We start from the raw sequence: 18,853 nt of genomic DNA, 5'->3' as shown, positions 1-18,853 counted from the left end.
TGGAAAAGGCCTAAAGAAGCCGAAGTGGCTCCATGGACAGCTCTCTAAAGACTTGAGAAATAAAAAAGACTCCTTTAGGAATTGGAAGGAGGGTCTTATAACCAAGGATGAATATAAACAAATCACCAGTGCTTGTAGAGAAAAAGTTAGGAAAGCTAAAGCTCAGTATGAGCTTAGGCTGGACAAAAATGCTAAAAACAACAAAAACGGGTTCTTTTCTTATGCTCAGAGCAAGAAAAACAGCAAGGACATGGTAGGCCCATTGCGAGGGCAAGAAAGTGAAATTGTAACAGGTAATTAAGAGAGGGTGGAACTGTTCAATTCCTACTTTTCCTCAGTCTTCTCTTCTGAGGGAAATGGTGCTCAACATGGCAAAAACAGAACATATAAGGAGGGTATGAAGTTCCAACCTAGGATCAGCGTAGGGGTAGTACATAAACACCTAGTTTCTTTAAATGAAACTAAGTCCTCAGGACCAGTTGAATTGCATCCAAGGGTTCTAAAAGAGCTTGCGGATGTAATTTCTGAGCCTCTGGCTATTATTTTCGAAAATTCTTGGAGAACAGGAGAGGTGCCAGAAGATTGGAGGCGGGCGAATGTTGTCCCCATCTTCAAGAAGCAGAAAAAAGACAATCCAGGTAACCACTGACCCATCAGTTTGATATCTATACCTGGAAAAGTTTTAGAACAAATCATCAAACAGTCGGTCCTGGAACATTTAGAAAGAATGGATGTGATTACTAAGAGCCAGAAAATAGGATAGCCATTTCCTATTAAATGACAACATAATCCATATCACAAAAGCTGTTGCCAAATTCTTGGCTGAAATTGTTAAAAATTATTCTAAGCAAGGTTTTATTGTGATCTTTATCTTAGTTTAGCCTTTTATGCTTTGAACAGACACATCTGATTGTTGTTTGGTTGACAAGTCTCTGTATATCTCTTTTCGTTATGCCAATAAAGGTGTGGTAGGATACTAAGAGCCAGCATGGGTTTCTCAAGAACAAATCATGTCAGACTAACCTGATCTCTTTTTTTGAGAAAGTGACTACCTTGCTGGATTAGGGGAATGCTCTAGACATCGTTTATCTTGATTTCAGTAAGGCTTTTGATAAAGTTCCACATACTATCCTTGTTGACAAGTTGGTGAAATGTGGTTTGGATCCTGTTACCGTTAGGTGGATCTGTAATTGGTTGACAGATTGCACCCAAAAAGTGTTTGTGAATCGTTCCTCATCCTCTTGGAAAGGAGTGACAAGTGGAGTACCTCAAGGATCTGTCCTGGGACCTGTTTTGTTCAACATCTTTATCAATGATTTGGAAGAAGGAATAGAGGGAATGCTTATTAAATTTGCAGATGATACTAAATTGGGAGGGGTTGCAAACACAGAAGACGACAGAAACAGGATACAGGATGACCCTGACAGGCTAGAAAACTGGGCTAAAACCAATAAAATGAATTTTAACAGAGATAAATGTAAAGTTCTGCATTTAACATAAGAATATAAGAGAAGCCATGTTGGATCAGGCTAATAGCCCATCCAGTCCAACACTCTGTGTCACAGAGTGTTATATATATACCTTATATAACACAGAATGTTATACCTTAGATAACACAGAGTTATTATATACCTTATATTTAGGTAGGAAAAATCCAATGTATGGTTATAGGATGGGGGAGACTTGTCTTAGCAGTAGTATGTGCGAAACGGATCTAGAGGTCTTAGTGGATCATACGCTGAACATGAGTCAACAGTGTGATGTGGTGGCTAAAAAGGCAAATGCAATTTTGGGCTGTATCAACAGAAGTATAGTGTCCAGATCACGTGATGTGATGGTATCGCTTTACTCTGCTCTGGTAAGACCTCATGTGGAGTATTGTGTTTAGTTTTGGGCACCACATTTTAAGAAGGATATAGACAAGCTGGAATGGGTCCAGAGGAGGGCGACGAAGATGGTGAGGGGTCTGGAGACCAAGTCTTATGAGGAAAGGTTGAAGGAACTGGGGATGTTTAGCCTGGAGAACAGGCGGCTGAGAGGTGATATGATCACCATCTTCAAGTACTTAAGGTTTTCTGTGGCCCTGGAAGGTAGGACCAGAACCAGTGGGTTGAAATTAAATCAAAAGAGTTTCCAGTTCAACATTAGGAAGAACTTCCTGGCCATTAGAGCAATTCGTCAGTGGAACAGGATTCCTCGGGAGGTGGCGGGCTCGCCTTCCTTGCAGGTTTTTAAACAGAGGCTAGATGGCCATCTGACAGCAATGAAGATCCTGTGAATTTAGGGGGAGGTGTTTGTGAGTTTCCTGCATTGTGCAGGGGGTTGGACTAGATGACGCTAGAGGTCCCTTCCAACTCTATGATTCTATTCTATGATTCTAACATTCTAAAAGCCAGTTAAACCCAAAAGTCAGGGCTTTTTTGTATCAGGAACTCCTTTGCATATTAGGCCACACAACCCTGATGTAGCCAATCCTCCTGGAGCTTCCAGTAGGCTCTGAAGTAAGAGCCCTGTAAGGTCTTGGTGGATTGGCTACATCAGGGATGTGTGGCCTAATATGCAAAGGAGTTCTGGCTACAAAAAAAGCCCTGCCGAAAGTAAAATACATATGTAAAAACACAGACCTCACTGTTCAGGCAGGAAAGAAGAGGCAACTGAGGGAACACCGGGCAAAGACAAAAATAAAACATTCTTCACCCACTGGTGGAATACAGTGATAGAAAGAGACAGCTCAGGGCAAAAGGAAGGCTAACTGATGCCCTTAGCACAGCCCAACAAAGGTGCCCTTTGGCCGTCCTGTTGCTTAACAAACAAGACGTTGAGACTCAATTAGTGCTGAAGGTGAAAGAGAAGACCGAAAATTCAGTTTTCTTCCAAGTCAGTCCCACAACTGCATTAAATATTATCTATCTGTCTGTCTGTCTGTCTGTCTTTAACACTAAGTAGCAGTGAGCAATATAAGCAAAAACCTCCTCTGTGGTGCCCCCCTTTCCTTGGTGCTTGAATCCAGGGCTGGAGCAGATGTCTATTCTTGAGGGGGGGGAGGGCATCTTCATGATCCTTCTGGTTCCCATCATGCTGTGCTTTCTGATTGCACACATGAAATTGCAACTTATTGTTGGTAGACAGAATTTGTGTATCAAAGATGACAAAGTGGGCTCTGTTTGCACTACTTACATGAGAGTCACTGATCACTTCAGAGGTGGTATTCAGCAATCCTTGCCAAACCCTAGAAAGGTCCCGAAGGTTGAAGATGTAATGGAATTTGGCTGGTGTTGGCAGCATCTTGACCTTGGTCATCTGCCACAGCCGGCGGGTCAATGGAACCAGCTTGGAAACAGTTGTTCTCACCTCTTCCAAAAAGCCTCTCTGACTGCAATAATGTCCCACACCAATCACACCTGTGGGAGTCACATTTGAAAGTTTAACAAGTATGGGAAACAGCAAAAGAGCCCTGCCAATTCCAGTTCAGCCATGCAATCCAGACAACAGGATACTGAAAACAAAGATGATGTGTGCTGTTGATCCTTGCAAAGCAAACACCTTCAGGAGACCCAGCCAGTAGCAACATCATAACAATAAAAGAAAATAAAAGAAATCTAGGCAAAAACAGCCTTTTTATATTCCCTGCTGAACTGAGCAAGGGTGATTAATGCAGGGTAACCCTGGATTGCCAGCCACTGAATTCTTCCGCAAAGGCAAATAAACTCAGAGTGGCACACTCATAAGTGACATTACCAAAAATCTTGTCAATTGATGAATTAGAAGGCAGAGTGCAGTTAAAGACAGAGAACTGCCTCTTCAGCCTCTGGGGGATGTCGTTGCGCCCTCCTCCTGGGTGGATCATGGCAGCCAAGAACTGGATGTCCACAATGTTGGTGAACTCCCCGGGCTTTTCCAGATTGTAGAACCCATTTTGCTCCATCAGCTGCCTCACTATCTCATTCGTGACCTGTTGGCAGAGATCCTTTAGGTTAAAAACCTAAAACCAATGGTCTTAAAAACAAACAAGGAATTCGGGACAACACTGATAATAACCGGAGTAATAGAAAGATGGAATATCCCTGAGGGCTATTCATACACATAGACACTTTTCGTACTCACCTTACACCGCTGTCACATTCCTCTTCTCAGTGCGGGGTCTTTCAGATTTCCCACTATCTGCTCCGGGGCTGTAACAAACATCACAGTTTTTGCATGGCAAATGGAAACCACTAGAAACCAGTTTCCATTTGCCACGCAAAACCCACAATGTATGCTGCAGTCTCAGAGTAGATAGTGGGAAATCCAAAGGACACCGTGCTGAGAAGAGGAACGTGACAGCGGCATAAGGTGAGTACGAAATCGGTCATACATTTCATACATTGCACCCCACCAAGCCACTGCAACACGGGCCTGCTGCTCAGTGAGTAAACCAGGACTGATTCCACTGTACAGTCACTCCACCCTTGGGCTTCTGCTTGCCCTGGCTGGACTGATCAATTCCCCACCAGTTGCTGCATGGACACATTTTTACTCCCATCTCCCTCCAAGTCCCCCTCATCTTCCTGATCTTTAAAAAACATGATCAGGAAGACACAGGGGAATTGGAGGAAGACGCGAGTCAACATGTGGTCACACAGCAACTCATGGGAAACTGATAAGTCAAGCCAGGGAAAGCAGAAGCCTGAGGGCAGAGCAACTGTGCTGTGAAATCAGTGCAGGTTAATATGACACAGTGAGTGGCAGGCTGAATGTGTGAACTGACAGAACCCTCCTTTCTGAAGTGATAAGCCAATGTCAAAATGCTGACTGTGGTGCTCTGTTTAGGAAGGCTCATTCCTGGAAGAGCTGATAGCAGATGTTGAGAGCATGCATTGATCTGTGTCATAGAAAAAAGTACTGTGGCTCCGTGAAATGCCAAGAGAAAAGGCTGAAGAAGAACTTGATAAGCAAAACTGTGAGGATTCCTTCAATAAGCGGTTCCTTATTCTCTCCGTACAAACCACGAGCAGAACTCTAAAAGACTCCACCCATATCCACACAACAGTTCATTTGGAAGAGGCATCTGCCCTTCAGAGGCTGATGTAGTGACTTTGTGGGGGTTTTCTAATATTAAGTGTTTCTTTGTCTTATTTTGTTTTGCACTAAATAAGAATGTATTTACACACATACAGTGTGATAGTGTTATTGTTTCAGGTGGTTGTTTGCAGATCTGGCCATATACACTGGCACCAGTTGCTTTAATTATGACTACCCAATCAAAGCTGGTCAAAGGCACTCTTGGCCACAGCTGCCACTGGTTTTTCCAGCAGTAGGTCTGGGTTCAAGAGCAACCCCAGACTTCAGACCTGTTCCTTTGAGGGAGCATCACCCCATTCAGAACAGGTGGCACCTTAAATGTTGGGCTCACACTTTCCACCCACCAGGAGCACTTTGGTCTTATAGGGCTGAAGCTTCAGTTGATCAGCCCGTGCCCACTCCAAAACTGCCTCCATGCACCACTCAGGGTTTCTACAACCTCCCTGGGATCACCTGGAAGAAGCCGGGGCAACTCAGACCCTTCCTCATGGAATATGACAGTTTTATGAGTGTCATTTTTTTAACTATTTCCCCTCTTTTCAATCAGTGCACGTTCATAGCTTTGAACAAGGAAACAGATGGGAGGTTTTCCGGTCCATTAAGTCTAAATATTTAGCCAGCTCAGTCTTCAGATTCCAAGGAAGTCCCCATGGCAATGGCCAAGCAATGCTTGATTCATGCAGGCTTGATTCACACCGGCTGACCTGGTCTCCCCACTCATTGATGACAGGCATATTCACATCGTCAACAAACACAGTCATTTTCTTCCCTGCAGGAGGGCCATAGGTTGTGCCCATGCGCTTGTCCACATAACTCTCTATTGTACGCTGTAAGAAAAATGCATAGATGATACAAAAATAAAATCTAATTTACCTTGGCAGTCATCATACACTCCCCATGTACTGCAATTTCACTCATGGCTTTAAACACGATAGATGTGTATTTCCCACAAATCTGAATGTCCCAATCAGGACTAAAACCAAAAACTCAAGTACCAATAAATGTGCACAAATCCCATTTTTAATCCCAAGGGATTTGGGGAGCCAGTCAGGTTCAAGGGCCAGAGTGCTGGAGTGTGGCTGACCTTGGGCTAGTCCTTCTCCCTCAGCCTTACTTCACTTCATAGGGTGGCTGTGAGGAAAAAATGGAAGCGAGGAGAACCCTGTACACTGCCCCAAGCCCCCTGGATGAAGGGCGGGATAAAAATATACAAAATAGATTAAAATTAGTAAATACACCAAAAGAGTTTACCATCAACTCCCATGTAATCCACAGGGCCAGGCCTCCTTTATTCCAGCAAATGAAAGGGCTTTAGGCCAACCTCTAGACCAGTGTCATGTGGGGGGCCATATCTGAGCCCACAGTTCAACTTCCATTTAAAAACTCTGCTTTAGGAAGAGCTCCAAATAACAGTAACAAAATAATTCTGTGTCTGACTTCCCGACCTTACTGACACAATTCACCTCAGATGACCGTTCAGTATATTTCAGGGATTACTCCCTCCTTTAACAGTGGATTGCTTTGCTCCTACTCAAGGTCTTTTTGCACATACATGTTTGTAAACATGGCCATGGTTGCAAATGGGCATTCAACAGGAATCTACAGCCAATCCTGGCTCCCTAATGAACAGTTGATACACAAACCTGCAAGAGTATCTCCATGCTTGTTGGTCATTCTGTGTGTATAGATGTGCATATATGCATGCCAATATAAATACACTACTAGAGTATTTTAAGTAAAAAGTAAAGCAGCTGGTATTTATGACAGGCATAACAGTTCTAAACATACCTAGCCTCTTATATACATTGCTAGTAGATTTCTTATGCTGTGTACAATGGGAACTTAATGACCAAATAGAATGCTGTGCAGTTGTAGCCACAGCCTTCCACAAACACTGACTCCTACTGGAGGCATTTAGTATGTCAGCTTAAAGGGAACAAATGTGGCAAGAGGGTTGGACAACCTTTTAGGAGACCCAAGTTTAAATCCCTATCCTACTATGGAAGTCCGTTGGCTCACTTTGAGCCAGTCACCCTCTCTCAGCCTAACAGAGGTGTTTGCAGTGTGGATAACAAGGCAGAGGGTCCAAAGATATTTAGGTTGCTTTGTGTTCTCATTGGAGAGAAGCATCCTTGTGAGATGCATCTCTTCCTTGTTTATAGCTCCTTAAGAGGGATTCTTTCAGCTAATACCTAACACTTCAAGTCTCTTCCAAGCTGCTTGGCATTACAATATTCAGAAATATCCAAGAGGTTTCAACCCTGATCATCTTCTGGACACATACATAATAAAATGGCTGCTGCCACCACAAAGTTCTCATTTTCTTGGGAAGAGAGTTGTCCATTGTGTAGAACTTGTACATACACATGTGCAACACTTGTACCTTTCCCCTTATGCAGTGATACCTTCTCTCTGCCCAGCATCTTCAAAGAGAGGGGGAGAGAAGCAAGTGATGATTTTCTTATCTGGCACAGCCATCAGATTAACACCCACTGAATGTTTTATCACTCAGGGTTTGGCTGTAACAGTTCACACACTTGTCTTGAGGTCAAGACTGAGTAAAAGATGTGTCAACCAATCATCAGACTTTATCCATGACATAAAGACAGTATTTACTTCTGGGCAAAACTACAGGGTTTTTTTTTCAGGTATGCCACCAAAAAAGAAGATGAAGAAGTCTTACGTTTCCATAGAAGTTAGTTAGGTCCAGTACATTTTGCTGTGTGTGATAACATTTTCTAAGGTGGGATTATTTTACATTCAGGGATGCCTTCCTTTTGAACTAATATAGTAGCAATAAACTCATTTTTAAGATATTTATATCTTGCTTTTTTGTTTGAAATTCCAGAAGTAAAATAGTTGGCTACAAAAATATGACAAAAAATATAATATCTTGCTAAGTGTTTTTGAGTAATCTCTTCCTGGCATATTCTCAGAGTACCAAAAAGCAAGCGTCACTGTTGTTTGAAAGGAAAAGAATGGTAAGAACCTGAAACATGAAAGGTGTCGTTGCTGATGAGAAGTTCAGACTCTTGGCCATGTGGCTTTCAGGATTATATTTTGACATGTAGCCTTTGATGATGACCGTCTTTGCAGTCCCTTGTTCACCAATTAGCAGCACAGCCTGAAGAAGGGAAGGGAATTCAAATGAGTCAAATGGAGATATGCAAGTCAAGAATACTGCAAAGGTTCAGGGTTTTTTTAAAAAAAAATGTTTGAAGAAACAGAGAAGTCAAAATGTAACTTTCACCAGAAATGCAATCGCTGCCTGCAGCATTTCGTACTTCAGCTATCTGGTGTGGCTACGCCAGGCAGTCACCATCAGGGAAGTTAATTCTCCTGGTAGAGTCGATATTGCAATGTCTGTTTGGTGACTCTTACCTGGATGGCCAAGGCTAGTCCAATCTGGACCAGTGCATCCAAGATACTCTAATATTGATATTGACTGAAGTCAGGCCCATAGCCAGAAAAGTTTGGGTGGAGGCGCCCCCAAGGTAAGAAATTTGGTGGGGGGCCGCAGGGCCAGATGGCCCCATTTGCATGAAGGGCTCCTCTTCACCCCCGCTGGACTTTCCCAGCAGCAGCAGCCCTGGAGGCCCTCCAACAGAGGGGCCCTCCAGGGGGAAGGGAGTTTTTGATAGAAAGGCCGTGCCCCCCGTCCCACCCCCCCGCCCCCAAGGCTAAGGGCCTGGTTGAAGTGGTTTCATCTGCAGGTACAGGTCTCCAGAATCACACTGTACCTTATTACACAAATACATCTAAGATCTTCAAAAGTTTGGGATGTGTTAATTAACTCCAGGCAATGCAATCTGATTTCCCATGCTGAAGGAAATGCTTCTAACATGCAATTTTAAAATGTGCAATTAAAAAAACCCCCTGGAATCAGCATTGTTAGACGGTGTTAGATTTGATGTCAAAGACCCACACCGAAATCCCTGTTGGCCTACAAAGCTTACTTGGAAGCTATGAACACTTGAAACCTGACTAACTTGGCAAGTTTATTACACAGAGAAATTATAACAGTTGTAAAGTACTGGACAATAGGAGTTTCTATATGTAGTGTATCAGTAACAACATGCGCCCCGCGCAGAGGCAACTGGGCTGACCCAGAAGCCTCCAGCGCAGGGCGCGGAATCACCCGCCAATCAACAGTCGCGGCGGGTAGTTCAACAGGTCAGGATTGGCCTGACCGACCCAGTAGGCTGTACCGGGAATTGTATATAAGTGGGGCCCGGCCCGCGTGCTCCCTCTCTTGCAACGTGCTCCTAATAAACTATGTTGCCCTACTCTCGTCTCCGCTTCGAGTACGTTACACTGGCGACGAAGGTGGGATCTTAGCCTCAGCGGCTACCACGGAGATCTAGGGCAACCACGAGTCCTGACCGCCGCCGCCATGGCCACACAGAACGGAACCACCGGCTACATCGAGACATTCGACCCCGCCAATCCCGAGGGCTGGGAGTCCTACGCGGAGCGGGTCGAGTTCTACCTCAGGGCCAACAAGGTCACCGACGCCGGCACGAAGAGGGACGTTCTCCTGAGCGTCTGCGGGCCAGCCACGTTCGAGATCGCCAAGGGTCTCTCGGCTCCCGTCCACCTCACGGAGAAGTCCTACGAGGAGATCATCAGACTCCTCACCGGCCATTTCTCGCCACAGCCTTCGCGGGTGGCCCGTCGGTTCCTGTTCCACAGAAGGGACCAGGCAGTGGGGGAATCGGCCGCCGACTACCTGGCGGCCCTCCGCAAGATCACCGGGAACTGCAACTTCCCCCAGCTGGAAGACACCCTGGCCGACCGATTTACGTGGGGCCTCCGCGACGAGAGGCTCCAGCAGAAGCTCTTCGCCAAAGAAGAGCTCACCCTCCAGAGCGCCTTCAGCGAGGCGGTGGCGTTCGAGAGGACCTCCAGGACCTTCCCCAAGGCCCGGACAGAAGCCGCCCACCACGAGGAGCTGGACCACGACTGTCCAGAGGAGGAAGAAGCCCACCAGCTGCGCCGCCCAGCCGGGCCACCCAGCAGAGCCGCCCAACGCCCCCGAGCGGCCGAACGACCCCCAGCGACGGAGAGGGTTCCGGCCACCAAGTGCGCCAGCTGCGGCGACCTCCACGACAGGCGGGACTGCCGGTACCGGACCTGGGACTGCCGGAGCTGCGGAAAAACGGGCCACATTGCGAGGGCTTGCCGAGCCAAGCCCAACCGCCGGAGGCCGACCACGCATCACGAGTCGGCGGAGTTCCACTCCACGGACTCCACGTCCCTGCAGGTACTGAACTTGCCCCTCTCCACCCCCGATAAAATCAAAATGGCGGTCCTCATCGAAGGGAACCCCTGCCAAATGGAAGTGGACTCTGGTTCCTCCATCTCCATTATAGCGGAGGAAACCCTGAGGAAGCTGTGTCCCCCCCAGCGGCTGCAACTAAGGCCGGCGAACTTCATACTCCGGGACTTTCAGAAGAATCCGGTGCAAATCGTGGGGTGGGCGCGGGTGCAAGTCGAGCGGGGGTCCTTCTACGGCCCGCTGGACATCCTGGTGGTAAAGCGCCAGCTTACCACCCTGCTAGGACTGGCGTGGTTCAAACCCTTGGGGATCCGGTTGGAAGGGGTGGGGCAAACCCTAACACCCAGGGGGTTCGGGGAGATATGCCAAGAGTTCCCGGACGTGTTCGATGGTTCTCTAGGGAGCTACAAAGGGCCGGCCATCTCCCTACCGCTAGACCCCACAGTCAGGCCGATCCGGCTCAAGGCGAGGAGGGTCCCGTTCGCTTTAAAGCCAAAAATAGAGGCCGAACTAGACCGCCTCACAGCCCAGGGAGTCCTGGAGCCCGTGGACTACGCCACCTGGGAGACCCCCATCGTAACCCCTATCAAGCCAAACGGGGAGGTGCGGATCTGTGCAGACTATAAATGCACGATAAACAAGGCACTGCAGGATAACCCCTACCCGTGCCGGTGGTGAGCCACGTTCTGGCTGCCCTAGCGGGGTCCAAGATCTTCGGGAAGCTGGACCTGGCACAGGCCTACCAACAGCTCCCGGTAGATGCTAAGACGGCGGAAGCCCAAACTATAGTGACACACAGGGGGGGCCTTCCGGGTGAAGAGGCTTCAATTCGGGGTTAGCGTCGCTCCCGGGATCTTCCAGAGTATAATGGACGCTCTCCTGAAAGGGACCCCCGGAGTCCAGCCGTTTTTTGATGACGTGCTAGTCGCCGCCCCGGACCCCGAAGAATTTGGCAACCGCCTAAGAGAGGTACTCCGCCGGTTCCAGGCAGCGGGGCTCAAAGTCAAGAGGGAGAAATGCCTGCTGGGGGTCCCACGGGTGGAGTTCCTGGGGTTCGCCGTAGACGCAGCGGGAATCCACCCAACGGAAGAAAAGACCCGAGCCATTGTGAAAGCGCCAGCCCCCACCTGCAAAGCGGAGCTACAAAGCTTCTTGGGGGTGCTTAACTTTTACCATTCATTCCTCCCCCACAAGGCGGCCCTAGCAGAGCCCCTGCACCGCCTGCTGGACAAAAAAGCCCCTTGGGTTTGGGGCAAACGCCAAGCAGCCGCGTTTCAGGCAGTCAAGGATGTTTTGGTGTCTAATGCGGTGCTCCACCATTTTGACGAGGGCCTCCCCGTCATCCTGGCTTGCGATGCGTCGCCATACGGGGTGGGAGCAGTCCTGGGGCACCAACTCCCCGACGGGAGGGAGGTACCGGTCGCATACTACTCCCGCACACTGACACCAGCCGAGCGCAACTACGCGCAAATAGACAAGGAGGCTCTGGCAATCGTGGCGGGGGTCCGCAAGTTCCATGAATACCTGTATGGGCGGAGGTTCACCATAGCTACGGACCACAAGCCCCTCTTAGGTCTGCTGGCCCCCGACCGTCAAACCCCCCAAATACTGTCGCAGCGCGTGTTGAGGTGGAACCAATTCCTCAACTCCTACACTTACACACTGGTACACAGGGCCAGCAAGGCTATGGGTCACGCGGACGCACTCAGCCGCTTGCCGCTTCCGGAAACGGGTCCGGACCCCGCCCCCGCACACCAGGTCATGCTAATGGAGAGCCTCCCGGAGCCGCCCCTACACGCAGCGGAGGTCGCCAAGGCCACCCAGAAACACAAGACACTAGCACGGGTGCTCGACTGGGTGGTGAGGGGCTGGCCGGAGGGGAACATGGGGGAAGAATTCAAGCCATATAAGACCAGGAGGGAGGAACTAGCAGCCCACAAGGGGTGCCTGTTATGGGGAAGTAGGGTGGTGATTCCGCCCCCGCTGCAAAAGCGTGTCCTAGAATCCTTACATGAGACCCATCCCGGCATAGTCCGAATGAAGGCCTTGGCCAGAAGCTACGTCTGGTGGCCGGGGATGAATGGGGAGATAGAGAGCTGGGTCCGACGGTGCCAAACGTGTCAAGAGTCGCGGCCCGAGCCTCCCAGCGCCCCCGCCACTAGGTGGGAGTCAACCCGGAAACCATGGTCGAGACTCCACCTCGATTTCGCGGGGCCATTCCAGGGGCAGATCTTCATGATAATAGTGGACGCCTACACCAAGTGGTTGGAGGTCATCCCCGTAGGGTCCACCTCATCCGCCGCCGCAATCCGAGCGCTGCGCAGGGTCTTATGCACACACGGTATCCCGGACACCATAGTCTCAGACAACGGGACCGCGTTCACGTCTGCAGACTTCCAGGCGTTCCTCCACAGATACCTGATTAGGCACATAAGATCTGCCCCCTTCCACCCAGCCACCAACGGCCAGGCGGAGCGGATGGTCCGCACCACGAAAGAAGCCCTGGGCCGAATTGTGCAGGGTGACTGGGACCACCGATTAGCGGCATTCCTTTTCGACAATAGGGTCACCCCCAACCCGGTCACAGGGGTGAGCCCGGCAGAGCTCCTAATGGGACGCAAGCTGACAACCCGACTGGACAGGCTACACCCCGACCGGGCGTCAGACACCCGCGAGAGCCCCGAGGTTCGGGACGCAGTCAGGGGGTTCTTTGCGGGCGACCCAGTTTACGCCCGGAACTATGCAAGGGGGCCTGATTGGGTGGCGGGCTGAGTGCTACGAGTGACGGGGTCCCGCCACTATGATATATCAACCGAAGGGGGCCAGGTATTACGGCGGCACATAGACCAGTTGCGCCGCCGCACGCTACCGGAGGAGCCGGCGGACACAGAAGAGGCGTGGTCCGGGGAGGGGCCAACCGAGAGCCGACCTGAGGACGAGGCCCCAACGCCCATCACGCCGACGCAGGGAACACCAGAACGGTCCGAGCCCGAAAGACCCGCTGAGCCAGCCCCGCCGCCTCCGGCCACACCACGGGCCGCCGAAGCACCAACCGCGGAAGCAGCGCCTCCCCCACCGGACCTCCCTAGACGGTCCACCCGGGAGCGCCGACCTCCCGCGTATCTCAAGGACTATGTTCCTTAACTAGGGGGGGAGGGGTGTAGTGTATCAGTAACAACATGCGCCCCGCGCAGAGGCAACTGGGCTGTCCCAGAAGCCTCCAGCGCAGGGCGCGGAATCACCCGCCAATCAACAGTCGCGGCGGGTAGTTCAACAGGTCAGGATTGGCCTGACCGACCCAGTAGGCTGTACCGGGAATTGTATATAAGCGGGGCCCGGCCCGCGTGCTCCCTCTCTTGCAACGTGCTCCTAATAAACTATGTTGCCCTACTCTCGTCTCCGCTTCGAGTACGTTACACTATATAAAACAAGTACAGTTATGGCAGCTGTAGTTTGCAGTTGGCCCTCCCGATTAACCAAGAAGCACTACTCGCCCCCCAGTACAAAAGGTCTTATTGCATTACCTTGCCTTGCTTTGCAATTGTGTGGATAAGGAAGTCAGTTCTCACATTGTCAACATTGGGCACCAGGATGGAGCTGTACTCCGGGGTACTGTCAGTTGGGTACACATACTCTTCGATGCGAGAGTTCCAATGCATCCATTTCCCTAGCCGAAACAGAATGCAATGATTTCCCTTACCCAAAAGCCTTATAGTTCAAGTTGCATAACTACTTTTTAGCTTGGAGGTACTGTAGGAAAACTAGACAGAAATTTCTGAATACCTTTTCCTGTCTGAATAAACTAAATGTTTAAGGTCTTTAATATCAGCCATAGAGAATTTAAAACATGGCTGAGTTGTCTTTTCAGTGTACCCTTTTTGTGTGAAGGACATTCACAAGCCAGGGGGAAGAAAGGCATGCCCCCAGCTCAGAAAAGAGCAGGATTTCCTATGTGGTCAGAGTATCTTGTAGGGTTGCCAGTCCGACTCAGAAAATATCTGGGGACTTTGTGGGTGGATCCAGGAGACCCTAAAATAAATAAAAATACAGAAGTATAGTTCCCCTGAATACAGTCTTCATTTCCTCATCCCCCAGCAGCTAAACGTCCACTAAATGAAAGTAAACACACAGTCACACACTCTCACAAAGTAGCCAAAATAAACACAGTTAGCAAGCACACACTTTAGTGATCTCACTGGGGCAATTAACTGACATTGCTGTCTTCTTCAGAATAAAAGGGAAATGAAAGAGCAGCCAAGGGGGTAGAGTTTTCCTCCAAACAAACAGAGGGACTGTCTGGCTCTGTCTACTTGCCCCGTCCCCCTGCAGCTTTCCTTTCACAATTTAAAGGGACACACACATTCAGAAACACAAACAGCTGTGAGCCTCTTTTAAACCTGCCAGGGTTAGAAGGCACACAGTGGCTGTTGGAGCGGGGCTTCCCCCCACCAATCAGATGGCTGGAGGCAGGCAGGAGCCTGAAAAAATGGGTGATCCCCTGCCCAGACCTGGGGCCTCGCAAGCCTAGTATCTTGGGCTGGCCCAATGAGAGCTGGGAAAGAGTAAAGTGAAAGCTTAATAGATATTTCACATACCAATTCAGCTTGAAGGCAAGATAAATACAAAATTATCCTTGGAGCAAAAAGCAGTTGAAAATCTGCAATAACCAGTTTATATAAATCAGACACTGCTTAATTAAACTCATCTTAATCATTCTGAATAAGACTGTTAGTAAAACTTAGCAAATGGTCAGAGTTTCACTAACCATCACCAGTAACATAGTAGTCAAACATAGTATCTTCACTGCCCTCGGGGATATTTGGAAGATCCAGCTTAATAGTTTTGTGGTCACGAAGCCAGTTCTCCAACTTGCGTCGGTCTTCTAATTCTAGCAGTGCTCCGATACTCCACATTAAGGAGAAGACGTATAGTCTTTCCAGGTACTCTCCTGTTACTTCACCTCCCTGTTCCTGAGTGGCAAAACACCATGACTTTTAGTTGTTTAACTGTTAATTTCTCACACAAGACAGAAGTTCCACAGGTGTCCTTAGGAAGCTACAGTTAAAAAAGAATTCACATGTCGAAATTCTTAACACAGGTTAGTCTATAGTAAAAATGAATTTGTTCCTTAAGAAGATATCTTCTGTGAATTTTTCTTCATTATAAATATACAGAACCTAAATATACCTACTTATTTTTACAAGTGCATGGCCTACTTTTTGCTACAAAATATATTAAATTTTACAAAATGTTTACTTTTTAAAATAATTCCAAACAAAATTATCCTCCTTTCATTTCATTTTGTCTTATTTTTTATTTTTTTTCTAAATATATTTCCAAATGTGACCAATCCAAACATTAAACCATACTCAGTACTTCCTTTTTGCTAACTTCATAGGATTTTTTAAATTTTGGAAATCTACAAACAGGCCAGTGCAGTATGAATAATTTCTGAGCATTATTCTTGTTTTAACATAGTTATTTTGTCCATGATAACAAACCACATTTTTCTCAGTCAGATCTCATAATTCCGTACAGTAGTCTGTTTCCAGTACTTAGTTATTGGAATTCTCACTGCTGCCAGAAAGTGTGATATTGTACACTGCTGTTTTGTGGGTATCTTTCCCAAGTTACAGCCCTGTAGGCACATTAGTTTACTTTTCTCTGATCTCAGTGTTCTTCAGTATCCAGGAAATGTTTTTTAAAGATATTTAACCACATCTGGGCGGCATCTCCTTTTTAAGATGTCCTTCCCATATGTCTGGGATTTTCATTTTCTTGTAACAGATTTTAGACAATTTGAGTGGACTATATAACCATTCTCCATTGTGGTCAATGCCTTATTCAGCTCTTGTGCTCTTCATGTTTCATTGATACAATTTTTTATCTGTAAACACGGCAATCTTCTGCAAGCAGATACTCCCTGCAAGCAGATAAAGCTGCAAAATATTCCCACCGTCACATTTTCCCACGTTCACAAATGTCAATTAGTCTTACAAATCTGGCATTTTTCCATTTTGGAAAAAAATCACCTAAAATGCTAGCTGGATCAACTGCCTCATAATGGGGTTAAAACAGAAAAGTTACCCACTATTTTGTTACTCCAGCTATCCTAAACCTGACCTGTTGCCATTGCAATCACATCTCCACTGAAGTTTTTCCTGTCTTGTTTGTTTAACAACCAAGAAGTAAAGGGATGTCTAACCTGAGCTTGAGATATCCCATATCTTCACACTCTCATCTCTCCTAGTCCGTGCCTAAGATTGTTTTTAACATAAATGCATGATGATAATTAACAATTTTGGGAGCTCACAACCCAACATTTTGTTGCTGGTCATATAAAATAAAATGAATTTTAATTGGGATAAATGTAAAGTTCTGCATTAGGTAGGAAGAATCAAATGCATAATTATAGAATGCAGGAAACTTGTCTTGGCAGTATTATGTGTGAAAAGGATCCAGGGGCATTAGTGGACCATATATTGAACATGAGTCAGCAGTGTGATGCGGTAGCTAAGAAGGCAAATGAGATTTTCAGCTGTATCAACAAAAGCACAGTGTCCAGATCACATGAATGGATGTTATCGCTTTACTCTGCTCTGGTTAGATCTCACCTAGAATATTGTGTTCAGTTTGGGGCACCGCAATTTAAGAAGGATGTGGACAAGCTGGACCATGTCAAGAGGAGGGCAATGAAGATGGTGAAGGGTCTGGAAACCAAGTCTTATGAGGAATGGTTGAAGGAACTGGGCATGTTTAGCCTGGAGAGGAGACGACTGAGAGGTGATATGATCACCATCTTCAAGTACTTGAAAGGCTGTCATATGGAGGATGATGCGGAGTTGTTTTCTGTTGACCAAGAAGGTCAGACAAGAACCAACAGGTTGAAATTAAATCAAAAGAGTTTCAGCTAAACATTAGGAAGAACTTTCTGACAGTTATAACAGTTCCTCAATGGAACAGGCTTCCTCATTAAGTGGTGGGCTCCCCTTCTTTTGAAGCTTTTAAACAGCTTTTAAACAGAGACTACATAGCCATTTGACAGCAATGCTGATTCTGTAAACAGGCAGATCATGAGAAGGAGGGCAGGGGGAGGTACTTGTGATTTTTCTGCATTGTGCAGAAGGTTGGACTAGATGACCCTGGAGATCCCTTCCAACTCTAGGATTCTATGAAAACACCACAATAAATTCTTAGTCCTTTTAAGCACTAAATAAATTTCTCAAATATTCTCTGAATTCTTTACAACTTTTGCCATGGAATCATGAGTGAAATGGTGAAAAAAGAAAGAATAACCTTGGAAGAATTTTCATTTTAAGTAGCACTAGCCAAGAAATATTCATTTTAGATTGTCCTCTATTTTTGTATAACCAGCTCCAAACTGTATTCTAATAGGTCATTGGTGTTAGTTATTATATTGAAACCTAAATATCCAATATGTTTAGATGCCCAATTAATTAGTGCCCATCAGTACTGATTTTTTTCTAATGATGCTATAACCAGAGATATCGCTGAAGGTTACTGTAAATTCTCATAGATTCCTGAGGTTCCTGAATCACAAACAAAATGTGTATATCAAAGATTTCAGGTTTTCACGGCTGGTAACATCATTAGGGTTTGTAGAATCTTTCGGGCTCAAGTGCCATGTTCTATTGGAGAAAGTTTTCCTTCCAGACGTTTCATTCTCAGCTGCGGAGAACATCCTCAGTGGCATTGCAGCCGGAGCAAGCACTCTGACCTTCTTGGCTGCTGTGCAAGGGTGATGTTGCTTGTAATGAGTTTAACTCAGGGCTTTTTTGTAGCAGGAACTCCTTAGGCCATGCCCCCTGATGTAGCTAGGCTTCCCAATCCCCAGGTCCCAGAGGGGGATCCCCTGGTTTTACAGGCTTCCCCCCTCCCCCAGTCAGCTGGCTGGCGGGGGAAGCCCCGCCCCCACAGCTATCATGCACCTCCATGAACGATTCCCATAGGGAATGATGGGTAATTGATCCACGGGTATCGGGGGCTCTGGGGGGGCTGTTTTTTGAGATAGAGGCACCAAATTTTCAGTATAGCATCTAGTGCCTCTGCGCAAAATGCCCCCCAAGTTTCAAAAAGATTGGACCAAGGGGTCCAATTCTATGAGCCCCAAAAGAAGGTGCCCCTAGCCTTCATTATTTCCTATGGAAGGAAGGCATTTAAAAAGGTGTATAGTCCCTTTAAATGTGATGGCCAGAACTCCCTTTGGCGTTCAATGATGCTTGTCACACCCTTGTTCCTGGCTCCACTCCCAAAGTCTCCTGGCTCCACCCCCAAAGTCCCCAGATATTTCATGAATTGGACTTGGCAACCCTAGATGTAGCCAATCCTCCTGGAGCTTACAGGGCTCTTCTTACAGGGCCTACTGTAAGCCCCAGGAGGACTGGCTGCATCAGGGGTGTGTGGCCTAATAGGCAAAGAAGTTCCTCTACAAAATCAAGCCCTGGTTTTACTGAAATGAAATTAGATTATTTTAAGAATCACATATGGTTTTAC

The 18,853-nt window shown here is 47.2% G+C and overlaps 1 protein-coding gene across 1 annotated transcript in view; it reads right to left on the bottom strand.

The window, feature by feature from the left end:
* Window positions 1–18,853, bottom strand: part of DNAH5 (dynein axonemal heavy chain 5) — a 266,064-nt gene that overhangs the window by 108,492 nt on the left and 138,719 nt on the right. The window contains exons 45-50 of the mRNA XM_060244379.1: window positions 15,105–15,309; window positions 13,864–14,006; window positions 8,051–8,185; window positions 5,766–5,888; window positions 3,739–3,952; window positions 3,178–3,401 (exon numbers count right to left, since the gene is read on the bottom strand). Of these exons, the coding sequence (XP_060100362.1) occupies window positions 3,178–3,401; window positions 3,739–3,952; window positions 5,766–5,888; window positions 8,051–8,185; window positions 13,864–14,006; window positions 15,105–15,309 (1,044 nt within the window). The remainder of the gene's footprint in view (window positions 1–3,177; window positions 3,402–3,738; window positions 3,953–5,765; window positions 5,889–8,050; window positions 8,186–13,863; window positions 14,007–15,104; window positions 15,310–18,853) is intronic.

This window comes from Heteronotia binoei, chromosome 7 (genome assembly GCF_032191835.1).
Source record: "Heteronotia binoei isolate CCM8104 ecotype False Entrance Well chromosome 7, APGP_CSIRO_Hbin_v1, whole genome shotgun sequence".
In the NCBI taxonomy this organism is placed as follows: Eukaryota; Metazoa; Chordata; class Lepidosauria; order Squamata; family Gekkonidae; genus Heteronotia; species Heteronotia binoei.
This window is presented reverse-complemented; position numbering and strand designations above follow the sequence as displayed.